This window comes from Dermacentor silvarum, chromosome 3, assembly GCF_013339745.2.
Source record: "Dermacentor silvarum isolate Dsil-2018 chromosome 3, BIME_Dsil_1.4, whole genome shotgun sequence".
NCBI lineage: Eukaryota > Metazoa > Arthropoda > Arachnida > Ixodida > Ixodidae > Dermacentor > Dermacentor silvarum.
The window spans coordinates 200,520,290-200,533,733 of NC_051156.1; the positions used below are offsets into that span (position 1 = coordinate 200,520,290).

Sequence of the window (13,444 nt, forward strand, 5' to 3'; positions counted from 1 at the left end):
GACCCCTTGCTTGCATGGAGAGGTGCTTCTATTTAATCACTGAATAATTAAAAATCAGGCCTGCTGTACAAATGTGCAGCAGACTGCGTTCGTACGTTTGCATTAGTTTCAGCGCACTAAGCTAGTGAAACTGGCCATCTCTCGGCGACATACACAAAAGCGACGTGCGCCAACATGGTCTTGCCAATTTTGCGTCACTGAACCTCGTCGCGATGAGTCGTTGAGGAAACAGCTAATGTTTACAGCACAGCGAATACTTCGATCCCCATGAAAAAAAAAAAAAAACCCGAATTACCAGCTGTAATCTGCAAGGCAGAATCGCGCTGCCCGGTCAGCTTACGAACGACGGTGCAATAGCACAGAACACCCATGGACAAAACCTTCCTCCATGCCTACAGTGCACTAGAAAATACTTCTAGTTCACTGTATCCATGCCCATGGCAATAGCAGCAACCATATTTGTTTGCGGCTGAAGTTTCGTTAGTGTCGTATTTTCTGTTGAAGTGCGCAAAAAGTAAATGTAAAAACTTTTAACCTAAATTACTGACTTGACACCGCATATAAAAGGCCGTAATATTTATTGACATCAAAGAGCAGTATCGCAGAGAAGGGAACACGGCGGTTGGGAAGGATATAAAACTGCGACCGTAGTCAGCCGTAGTTGCGCACAGCACGTGTGCAATGGCGGCCGCCATGTCAAGGCGAGGCGTCACGCGAGGCGTGCGTGTTAGTGAATGAACGATGTGTTTTTAAGGAACCCGTGGTGTTAGCGCCTGCGCAATCTCATTCGTGCAGTAATATATTTGGATAGTTTTATCTATGAATGCTGTTAATACTTCAAAACAACGCAACGCAACTGTTTTACCCCTGTCCTTCGCGGCTTTGTGGATGTGCAGCGTTTTCCCCGGCGCCGATTTGCCATTTCGAGGTAATTATACTTCTTATTTATGCCTCTGTAGTACAGTATGAAGCGTTTTCTTCTTTTTTTTTTAAATCCTGACGGTGGACTTAAGTACAGTGCTGTCGGGCCGATAGCTGTGTGCGTTGCAGCAATAACATGCCTGTTTCCGACAACGCTGTGCAAGATTTCTGTCTAGAGTTCCTTATATCTGCCTACAGTTTCGATGGAACACACATCTTATGTTGATTTTGTGTGCTTTGTAATTGTCATGTCACGTCAGGTAACGTCACTGTTTGTTATAAATATTTTGAGCTAGCATATATTAACTGCCCTAAAATATTGCCGAGCCGCATTTATTCTAATTTGGAAGCAAATATTGCTAGCTTAAACGTTTCGTGGTTGAACTAGCACCCCTGCTTTCAACTGTTTCTATATGTGTGTATTTTTGTACCCAGGTTTTTTTAATCACTTCATCAAAAGGACGTCCTCTGGTCGAAGTCAACGAAAAGCTCTCTATCAAGATTGCTGACCTGACGAAGATCTCGAGAGAGGAATCTGTAAAAAGATATGCTGTGCTAATAAATGCTTCTAGAAATTTTACCTGTTTTTCATTATCTGGTGCATTGCAACATTTTCTACTAACACTAATAGGCCTATTAGACTAATACACTAATAGACCTACTAGACTAATACACTAATACACCTACTAGACTAATAGGCCTATTAGACCAATACACCAATATCTGTTAGACTAATACACTAATAGACCTAATAGACTGTATTAGTGTCAATAACCTAATAGGCTATTAGTTTTTGTATTAGAATTTTTGCTAGGGATATTACAAAATGCATGCAGCACCAAGCTTTTTCTACGCTGCACGGCGTGCAAATGCATACTTTCTCTGTGCCTGAACATTGCCCAACTGCATTGTGGAGTGTTGGTTGGAGCATACAGGTGAATGCTTGGATAGATGTTATGTATGCTCCCTACAAATTATTGCGAAAACAAATGCGCAAACCTGTCTACTAGCGTACTAGCAGAAGGGTAAAGTGTACTAGTGGTGACAGCGACCCTATTGCAAAGGCTGCTGGTCAAATACACAGTGCAGTACAGGTAATGCAGGATGTGCAAAGCCAGTGCAAAGTATCATCATCATCATCATCATCAGCCGTATTTATGTCTACTGCAGGACAAAGGCCTCTCCCTGTGATCTCCAATTACCCCTGTCTTGCGCTAGCTGATTCCAACTTACGCCTGCAAATTTCCTAACTTCATCACCCAACCTAGTTTTCTGCCGTCCTCGACTGCACTTCCCTTCTCTTGGTATCCATTCTGTAACTCTAATGGTGCACCAGTTATCCATCCTACGCATTACATGGCCTGCCCAGCTCCATATTTTTCTGCTTAATGTCAAGTAGAATATCGGCTATTCCCATTTGTTCTCCGATCCACACCGCTCTCTTCCTGTTTTTTAACACTGGGCCTAACATTTTTCGTTCCATCGCTCTTTGTGCGGTCCTTAACTTGTTCTCGAGCTTCTTTGTTAACCTCCAAGTTTCTGCCCCATATGTTAGCACCAGTAGAAAGCAGTGATTGTGCACTTTTCTTTTCAACGACAGTGGTAAGCTCCCAGTCAGGATTTGGCAATGCCTGCCGTATGCACTCCAACCCAATTTTATTCTTCTCTAAATTTCTTTCTCGTGATCAGGGTCCCCTGTCAGTAATTGACCTATATAAGCGTACTCCTTTAGACTCTAGGAGCTGACTGGTGATTCTGAATTCTTGTTCCCTTGCCAGGCTATTGAATATTCTGTTTGTCTTCTGCATATTATTTTCAACCTCACTCTTACACTTTCTCGGTTAAGGTCCTCAATCATTTGTTGTAATTCATCCCCACTGTTGCTGAATAGGACAATGTCATCTGCAAACCGAAGGTTGCCGAGATATTCGCCGTTGATCCTCACTCCTAAGCCTTCCCAGACTGAGAGCTTGAATACTTTTTCTAAGCATGCAGTGAATAGCACTGAAGAGATTGTGTCTCCTTGCCTGACCCCTTTCTTGATAGGTATCTTTCTACTTTTTTTGTGGAGAACCAAGGTTGCTGTGCAGTTCTTGTAGATATTTGCCAAGATATTCACGTATGCCTCCTGTACTCCTTGATTACGCAATGCCTCTATGACTGCTGGTATCTCTACTGAATCAAATGCTTTTTCATAATCTATGAAAGCTATATAGAGAGGTTCATTGTACTCCGCAGATTTGTCTATTACCTGTTTGATGACATATGATCCATATCCCTTCCTGAAGCCAGCCTGTTTTCTTGGTTGATTGACGTTAAACTGTTGCCCTGATTCTATTGGAAATTATCTTGGTGAATATTTTATACAATACCTAAAGCAAGCTAATGGGTCTATAATTCTTCAATTCTTTAACGTCTCTCTTCTTATGGATTAGTATAATGTTGGCGTTCTTCCAGCTCTCTGGTACACTTGAAGTCGTGAGGCATTGCGTATAAAGGGCGGCAAGCTTTTCAAGCATGACATCTCCTCCATTTTTGATTAAATCGACTGTTATTCCATCTTCTCCAGCAGCTTTTCCCCTGGTCATGTCTTTCAACGCCCTTCTGACTTCATCGCTAGTTATAGAAGGAGCCTCTGTATCCTGTTCATCACTACTTCGAATGAAAGTAGCTTGGCTGCTCTGGGTACTTACTATGTCACGTGCAAGGTATAGCATGTTCTATGTCAACATTGGCAGCTGACACTCACTAACAAACACTATGCTGTAATGACCACATGAATGCACTGTACCACAGAGTGTGAAATTTTTTCCGTATATTGTTGCAATGTAGCATTCACGTGTTACATCAGGCTATGAACGTGCCTTACATGACTCTATAGGGTTAAGCTTGTGAAGTACTGTATGTATTTTCTATAATCGTTCCTAAATAGGTAAATCAAATGGACAGAAGCGAACAAGGCCTCAGGATATGAAAGAGATCAGCAGCCAATCAACAGTTCTGCAGCAGAGTTCATGGCTACTCTGCTGACACAGCTTAAAGGCGCACAGTAACACATTCTTCTTGCAAGCATAGACACACAACATGGACAAATCACACTTTCCAGCAATTAACCGTCTCCAGCCTATTTACCGTAAACTTCCCAGGATAGCTCTCCATCAGGAACCGACCCCCGCACAGGTTCTGCCAGGCAACGGAGCGCATTGATGATGGGATGCCTTTTCGACATCTATCTCTCACCTGAAATTCAGTCGCACATGCAAACACAAGAACACTTTCTTTAGTACTCAATACAAGAGCACAAAGCCAAGCAAGCAAAGATGTTCACAGACTTAAGTATGCATAGGCATAGGTATTATCTACGTTAACAGGAAAACTTGTGCATTAACCCTTCGAGGGTTCAATTTTTCCCCAAAAGCTGCGCCCCTGTGGTCAATTGTCTTATTTATTTATTTATTACTGTTTCCACTGGTAGGTAATTATTGAAACCTCATGAATACAGGAAAAATTTATTGCAAGCAATATTTTGTCTAAAAACACTGTACTCACACCAACAGCATACACACAACTACGCTATACACTAAGAGATAGAGAAAAATGTCTAGCAGAATTCATGGGTATCAATTTGTTGTCCTAAAGACACATTTCACCATAGGAAGAAACACATCTGAAATGATTCAGAAGAATAAATGCTTGCGCAGTCGCCGCGAGAAGAGGCACTGCACACGGCCATAACCGAAATCACGACTTCGCGCAACCCAGTACACGGGAATACGCGAACGGCATCTGAAAGCGGCGGCTGCACAAAAATGATAGCCTCTCCCTCACACACGCCCTGCAGGTAGCAGACGACGCAATTGCGCGTGCGGCCACGTGATCGAACACTTGGACATAACCAAGTTGAGTTGTGCAAATGACTTTGGGCAACTTCATAGGGATGGCAGCACATTTCAACAACCAGTGGCATCGCATACGTGCGATATATCAAACATAAGATCGGTGTCGCACCTGTACATCAAAAACCATGCTGGACAGATCAGCGGTGCTGTATGTGTACAACAAGAGCCCTCAAAACTAATATGAACTTGTCTGTTTTGGTTTAGTGCTCATTTCTGGCATAATGGTGCCACAGAAAAAGCACAATATGGAAAGTTAAACACAGCAAACAAACGCAGCAGCAGTTGTGTTAACTGTGTCTACCTTTCTGCTTCTTATGGCAGAAACTGACCCATACTAGCTGGCCGAATCTCCCATGCTTTTGGTTTAGCACAGTCTTCAGCTAACAAAGGAGGAAAACTATCAATAGTTCGTGCATCACCACTACGAAAGTAAAGCCCGTGCATCAAAAATGTGATCTTGACTCGTCTTAATTTAACACAGTTTCACTAGTATCCTGAATCAGGGTTCATGCACACTTTCATATGAATGACTGTTCTCAAAAATGCCCGTGTGTTCTAAAATGTGTACCCACTGAAGAGAAAACACACACGTGCACACACACATTAATCATAATCTTACAGTAGTGCCATTCGCACTGAGGACAAGTTACCTAATATCATCTCATCTTCAGTAGCTCATCAATGAGCATTTCAGTGACTTTTAAACAGCCTTTACTTTCAGCAGTAATTACCCTGGTTGAATGAACAGCCAGTGTCACCATGGTAGCTCACAAGCATCGGAACATGAGCAAGTGGCAAGTGCCTCACCTTCTTAAAATGCTTGGTCATGTAACGTTCCCAATTCTCCAGCATGTCCCTCCACTTCAGCTCGCGCTTCCACTGGACTTCAACAGGTACGCGACGTGACCTGCACAAAATATGTGCCACATCATGTCAGGGGCACAGGATAAACTCCAAGCAAGCCAACCTCATCTCCCACAAAAACCACAGTCCAACAAAATGATTCAGTAAAAAGATTGCTATACATACAAAACATAAACTTGCAAATCAAATATCCTCATTTTTCCGGAATTTTATCACTGCATTCTGCACAACAAAAAGACAAAAGAACATTGTACATGGCACTTCATCAATTATTTGCATATTTCTAAACTGGCCCTAAAATGATCAACAAAGGTTAGTTTTAGTTTCGTTCAAACATGAAAGTTCTGTTAATGCTAATTTCCCTGTTGACATGCTCTCGAATAACAGTTTATAAGAGTCAATTTTGCACGTCTCTACAACAGAAGCCTCAAAATCACTGCAAGTGTGTTGAATGCCTTTGCAGATTGTGCCTGCATACAGGCTTTGAGCATTGATGTTTCAGGTTGTAAATCACAACCTAATGTATGTGCAGAACACCATGCCAGTGCGGAGCCTACACTGCGCGGTGAATCAAGCTGATGATAATAAATGGTCATAATGTAATAATAAATTAAATGAAATTAACCTTTTTAAGTAATACCTTACAGGTCTCAAGAAAGGTAATGGGAAAGGGAAGCAAAGCCGTGAAATTAAAAATACAATGAAAAGTGCACCACAGAACAAGCAAAGAAAATGTAATAACACATTTGACAAAAATGACAAAGTTAGCAACAAATCAATATTTTTGCAGTACTAACAAAATGAACGGTGATACATTGTGCACAAACATTGCATGACTGGAAATTCAATTAAAGGTTTTTTCTAAAGTTGGTTACACAATTAAAAATTTAAAAAGACCAGTGGGTAAAGCCACCAGCCTACTGAGTGTGGTTTTCGAAGCCTTACGAATATGTGGGGCACAGTGGCACGGGGTCAGGAGAATGATCAATCTACATCCATTTCACATATGTAGTGCGGGCTGGTTGTACCAGCTGACGCTATAAGCACCAACAGTGGATGGCTGCCGAGAAGAAGTGTCGGAGGGAAGCTGAAGTTGTGCTTGGACTCGTAGGAAGAAGCTCAGGTGAGAAAAAAAAAAGTGAGAGGACGTACCGCTCAGTTTCGCAATTTCTGATAACATGACAGTTTCATGACAGTGAACAGTTTAAGAAATTACGAGTGAATACTCTTAATTGCAAAAATTTAGTTGCTTGCTATGTATGAACGCCCAACAGAGTGCTTGCGATGCACGTGCCGATTTAGGGCAAACCGGTGAATGGATTGTGAGTGAGAGAGTCAAACCAGCAGAAAACCGGCCAGGTGGAAACCCCCTACACAGGTCACACTAATAATTAAAAAAAAAACTAAACAAAGAAAAACAGGTCAAGAAGAAGTCTGAGGTCACTCGCAAACAAACAAAAAATGTCCTATAAAGGAGATGCCAAGTCAGTTTTCTTCTAGGAAAGTAAGGAGGGCGCAAAGATTCTGGTTGTGTAAGGGCGCACAAGCACACAGATAGTGAGAGAAGAAAGAACTCACAGATTGGGCTGAGTGTACTGCGATCCACCCAGGAAGCCGTACTTGTCGGGGACAGCCTCGGAGGGGGCCTCGGAGCTGAGTGAGCCATTGCGCGGCCGGCAGCCCACCAGGCTCGTGGCTGTGCTGTCCATGGTGATGTCGCTGCCTGCATCCTCATCCTCCTCTCCTTCCCAGCCACCCCATCGGGTTCCCTCCTCCTCGCCCAAAGGCCCACTGCTGGCCATGAAGTGTCACCACCAATCAGCTCGGCCCCGTACACCTGCTACCCCTGGGGTGATGTGCCATCTGCAAGAAGCCAGTACAATTCCTGTTGGTGTCACGCAACAACTTCATGCCCGCAATTTTCTCTGCCAATAAACGATGCTGCCACACCTGCCACCCCTGATAAATGCTGAAATAGCTCCCAAAAGGCATAGAGGCTTGAACTAGAACTAGAATGTGCCACTGAAGTCGGTTAAACCCTACATTGGAAAAGTTCAGCCAATTTTTAAGCAGCATGAACATTATCTAATGTGCAAAGTCATTTACATGAACAAAGAGTGGCCAAAAGAGTTCTGTGTAGAAGTGTCGGCTGAAGTAATTTATTGAAAACATTTTACGTGTTCTTGAAAAGCACATGCAGCAAGCAGCATGCCTTAATTTCTTGCCTCTCTCAGTGGTGTTTGTCCCATATTTTCTTAGTGCACCATGGTCGGCATTTGGGGGAGTTGGTGAGCAGTGAAAAGAATGGATGCATAAAAGAACAGACAATGTAAATGCTGTGCTCTACACAACCACTTGTGTCACCCCTTCTTGTCCATGGCCATTTTTTATGGTGCTACATGACGACTGTAATCAAACCCACAGTACAAAAAAGCGCTTGTGATTCCCTTGCGTTGCCCACCCGAAAGGAAAGTTCCCCCTCTCCCCACCCTTCCTGGCACACGTGCACCCAACGCGATGTTCGCCACACGTGTGGCGGTTATGGGACTCTAGGATTCCCACAACTTACAACAAAAATTTTGCAGTACAGGAAGCACTTACTATAAAGCAAGGTGCAAAAAATGTCCCTGAAATAAGCACTTGTGGGGTCTTCTTTCTTAATATTTGAAGTATTTTTTATCTTCTTTCAGCAGATACGCTTCCTACGTGATTGTAGTTTTCACTAGCAATTGTCCGCAAGAATGAATGGTGAAACGAGCCACCTATGAAGTCGTGTGTCAGCTTAGCCACATGGTACTGCTTTTTAAACTGAGACAGTGTGCAATAAAAACTTTGGAGCTTCATCGCAGCCTGAAAATATACTCATTCTTTTAGACATGGATGAAAACAGCACTGATGAAATCTGAATGTATTTGACAAGGCTGGATGATTCCTTTAACTTAGTATCCCAAGACTGAGCTGTATCCATTTCTAGCTGCCAGCACTAACATCAACAGCAATGTCCCGACACATTCAAGCAACAGTACAGTTTCTCACTTCCTGAAATTCTCACGTTTTTTTTTGTAAGCTCATTATACTTAACCACAGCACTCCCCCCCTCAACATTCTGGCTTCAAGACATCTTTCAATATCACCACACGGCCAAACTGTTTCAAACATACCTCTTTTACCTTGGCAGCGATGTACACAACTGTGGCAATTTGGCAGGAGTAATGATTCTCAAATCAGTTCCTCACACCGACTTGAGCCTCCTCTTTACAGGCAGCTGGTTCTTTTTATTGGTACTTCTTTAACACAGGATTGTCTAGCTTACACAAGGCATTAAGTTATGAGGCTTTACGTGCCAAAACCACGATCTGATTATGAGGCACGCCGTAGTGGGGGACTCCGGAAATTTGGACCACCTGGGGTTCTTTAACGTGCACCTAAATCTAAGTACACGGGTGTTTTCGCATTTCGCCCCCCACACAAGGCATTGCTGATCATACAACTGTCACACACGCTTGTTCTTTCGACTTCATGCACTGGTATATACTCCAGTAGAACCCCTGAAGTACCCATCCAAATCTGCCATCCTTCCTGGATCCTGGTTACTCAGTTTCCTAGTTTTTAATTCTGCATTTGTTCCAGATATTTTTACTTGCGAGTTGTCAATACTTTCGCGCTGCTAGCATTTAGTTTAACTTTTGTCCTGTTTTGGTGCCTGTGGTTGCTCTTTTCTCTCCGAAATGATCCCAATCCCGCTTCACAGACAGGTGGCCTTTGCATGTGTGTGCGCATGCCTTTGTGTGTGTGTGAGACAGAGGGAGAGAAGGAGAAGGAAAGAAAAGTGTTGCCCGTTAATTGCCCTTTCTTCATGCTACTTTTATCCACTGCTGAACCAGCTTAAGCCTCAGTACTATTGTGTGATGCAGCCTTCACATATGCCACTCATTATGTTGCAAACCATATGCTCCCTTAGCTACTGCAGACACTGAAACCTATTTTCTTTATATGTTTTTCTTAGCACTTCAACACTGCATCACCTACATTCATTTGATATTGCACTTTAAAAAAAAATTATCTGCATAAAGGTAGCTGCATGGGGTTTCCCTTGAACCATTACCGTGCAAAATAAGAAGGGTGTAGTGAAGGAACTCCATGCAGCCCACCACTTCAATGCGATTATTTTTGCCTAGTCCAATTGCAAACTTTCATGCGTGCTTCCCTATGTATTTCCTTTATCAGAAGTGTATACTTATCTGCAGAGTTCTTTCCTGTAAGGTTTCGCCAACATAGCAATTCACTCTTGGAAGGCAGTGGGAATTAATAAAAATGGGAAATTAACATGAAAATGCAACAGAGATGTGCTAGTTAATGCTGCAAGGTTAAAAGATACACGTATGCCAAGAAAATGTAGTTTGTGTAGAAATAGCAAGGCAGAAAAGATGTGGTGAACGCCCTACATGCTATCGTTACAATGTTTGCTATCCTCTAGCCTTCACGTGGCAATTGTGATGTCAGCCTCACTGATAACCTTGTCACACACACTTTCGTTGCTTTCTCGTACCGCAATCAGGATGAGCAATAGCTGTGAGTTAATCTTACTGTCTTTTTGTTAATTTTTTTTTACCTCTCACACCCAAAAGAAAAGTGTACACGTGTGTGTATTTGTTTTAAATTGTTTTCCGGCCCCACAGAATCTGTCAATAGCTGTACTGACGAATCGCTTCATAGCAAGTGAACCGTTATGCAGCCTGTAACAATAATTTGGCAGCTCTGAACTTCCAGGATTTTGCTGAACTTGACCATTGCAGTGGCAGGCACTAGAACTGACACTTCTGAAAGTACTGATAAAGCTAATCTCTGAGTGCCGAGGTGCGTCATGCAAGCTTTCAGACCATAGAAAAAGATTCGCTGTTAACATATTCTCACAAAGCTGAAATCACACATGTCAAATGAAGCAACGCATCAATAGCTGATAGCAAAATGTAACTGAGGGGCAATTAAAGAATAGTTGTAAGTAACAGAAAGTAAACGGAATTGTTTACACAATGATCACTGTATTATCAGCGTAGTGTCACTAGTTGACTCAGTCCGACGCCGCATAGCAGGACAGCAGTTCATGACACCTGGGCCAAACACCTGATCTGATCAGAGAGGCGTCACAGCGCTGCTTCAAGCAGCTGTGTCGGCCCGCCAACAGTTTTCGATATCAAAAGCAAAATAATGAAGGCGGTGTCCCATTATCAAATTTTAACGTCATGATGCAATTAGCTTGATATCAAGACACAAGTTTGATGCATATCTTTTAGAAGCTAAGAAACTGCGCACATACTAAAACAGCAAGCAAACTATTATACATCGTGGTAACTGCATGCGATGCAGCAACAGCGATGACAAAGTAGCCCAAGAAAACACTGAGAAGTGCAGCAACATGCGAAAAGTGCTGCACTGCAGATAAAAAAGTGAGCGAACCCATCAAATGCTGGCAGCCTGGTGCTCTGACCTAAACTGTGACAAACCTTGAACTGTTGATGCAACCTGAAAGTACACTGCTTTGTCAGCAACCATATCACCACACCAGGTAGCCGATTGCCGATGTCAGCAGTGATATTGACCAACTTTAGTCGATAATGTGTTCCTGGCCTTGGTAGCTTCAGGGTTCTGTGTCTGTTTTATGTCCATTAAGCAGTTACATTCTGTATCCAGTTGTTACAGTTTCACGGTGCTCTTTTTTATGCTAAATGACCATCAGCATCCATCTGTTTTGTGCGGCACATTTACAAGCATGAGGTAATTATGTACTGCATGCGTGAAGAAAAAGCCAGTGTTGCTAAGGGTATGCAGAAAGCCCTGTCCTTGACACTAGTTGCATGCAAGTCACCGAACGAATAAGGAAAATAATGTACAGTGCAAGCAGAAGACGGAAGTGTCAGCAGCTTTCTACAGCAATAAAATGATTACTCTAAAAGCTTCATAGACTGCATGCACAAATATGCTGTGCTTCCATTTCCAACCTTACAAAAAGCAGCGTGACAATTCTGAGCTGTCCCGTGCATAGTTTTAACAACCCGAAGCTATTTCGTGCGCATGTCAGAGAAGTATCCACCTGGTCACCAAAAAGAGCAGGAATTAAAACCTGTGCACCTCTGACTGTGCACAGTTGCTGAAAGCATTTGTGAGAGATGACCAGCTATTTTAGCTCAATGCAGTTACAGACAAAAAAAAAAATAAAAATAAATAAAGACAAAAATAAACACTCCAAACAGCAATTGCACATATGTACGCCCTGTCTAGTGAACAGAAATATTACCTAACGGCGAAATCACCTGTTTAATGAGCTAATATCACAGTACCGTATTTCGTACTTCAAAAAGAGAACGTTGTAAAGCTCCAGGAAGGAGTTCTACGACGCCCCATGTACACCTCGAATACGACGCGCCTAGCGTGTCTCGCTATTCGTCGCGTCTCGAGCTACCTCTGGCCGCCGATTTATCAACCGCGACGATCGTTATCCGTTCTTCCGAGCAACCATTGCGCAAAGTGGCAATTCGTTTCGCGATTTCGCATCACCGATGCATCCTTACTAACACATTTTTCTTTTTTTTTTTTTTTTTTCCACGAAACGGCGAAGCGAACCTTCGCCGTGGACTTACTAGAGCAGAACGTTTTGAGGGAAAGTGTCCCGTTCGCTCGTGCAGAACAAACATCGAGCGCGAGATTGCCGTAAGGTACTGCAAGTGATAAACAATGAAAAAAAAAAAAAAAAACTGACGTCATTATTTACCACTTCCTCTAAACTCACGTTAGTCAGGTTCAACACATGCCACCGCGCGTTAGCGCGAGGAGGATCGACAGCGCCGCTTTCCTTATTTTGTTTTTGACATCGAAAACTGTTGACGGGCCGACACTGCCACACAGCTGCTTGAAGTGGCGCCGTGACGCCTCTCCGATCAGATCAGGTGTCCAGCCCAGGTGTCACAAACTGCCGTCCTGCTGTGCGGCGTCGGACTGAGTCAACTAGTGACATAGTTGTGTAGCAAACAACACTCGAACTGCTTGACCAACTTGCGCAAAAGGAAGTCGGCATGTTTAACATTTCGACAGCGCTGTCGAATAGAGGTTTATACGACCGACGATTTCTTCAAGTATCCGCGCAATGCCGATGTCACTGACCCTGAGAAGAGCAATCTTTATCAGAAGTCAATGATGGCCCAAAAAAAAACGTGTCCGGAAGCAAGGTTCACAGTTACTTTACTACTACACCCTGTTGTACTGCGAACTAACGGTGTTTGGTGTTGAGGAGCGGCACTCGGGAGCGGAACACAGATTTTAAAAAGATACTTACATAGTTGGGTAGCTGCTTCTTCTACAAAAGCATATGCTGAGGCCTGAAGTGACTAATTTAGCAAAAGGGACTTCCGCGAACTACTCCGGACGGACAAATAAGCACGGATGATCTACTTAAGCAGAAAATAAAAAACGACAACAAACCGAAACAGGGTGATGCACTGGCGATTGAGATGTGGACGATTACAAAAGCCTGTAGTGAATCAGTGGTGCATGAAACAAATCGCCAGAAAAGTCATTCAAAATACTTAATTATTACTTTTTTACCTTTTAAACATCGGTTATTAAGTAAGGCGTTTTTTTTTCTTTTGTACTTACACGCTTGCGAACTTAACTGAACAGTTACACTGGCGCCAAGTTTAAACTTCACATTTGGTATTGACGACGTGTAAAAAGCAACACTGTTGAACAAGAATAAACAAGTGTGA

General features: G+C 42.9%; 1 protein-coding gene across 2 annotated transcripts in view; it reads right to left on the reverse strand.

The window, feature by feature from the left end:
- LOC119446482 (TBC1 domain family member 10B) overlaps positions 1-13,212 on the reverse strand; it is a 36,901-nt gene extending 23,689 nt beyond the window's left edge. Inside the window, exons 1-4 of one of the 2 annotated variants that reach the window (XM_037710919.2) lie at positions 13,015-13,212; positions 7,263-7,547; positions 5,628-5,727; positions 4,054-4,161 (exon numbers count right to left, since the gene is read on the reverse strand). In XM_037710919.2, coding sequence (XP_037566847.1) covers positions 4,054-4,161; positions 5,628-5,727; positions 7,263-7,486 — 432 coding nt within the window. In that variant the 5' untranslated portion in view covers positions 7,487-7,547; positions 13,015-13,212. Of the gene's footprint in view, positions 1-4,053; positions 4,162-5,627; positions 5,728-7,262; positions 7,548-12,471; positions 12,985-13,014 lie in introns of those variants that run through there. The other variant, XM_049664173.1, reaches the window with a different exon arrangement.
- Positions 13,213-13,444: the final 232 nt, after the last annotated feature.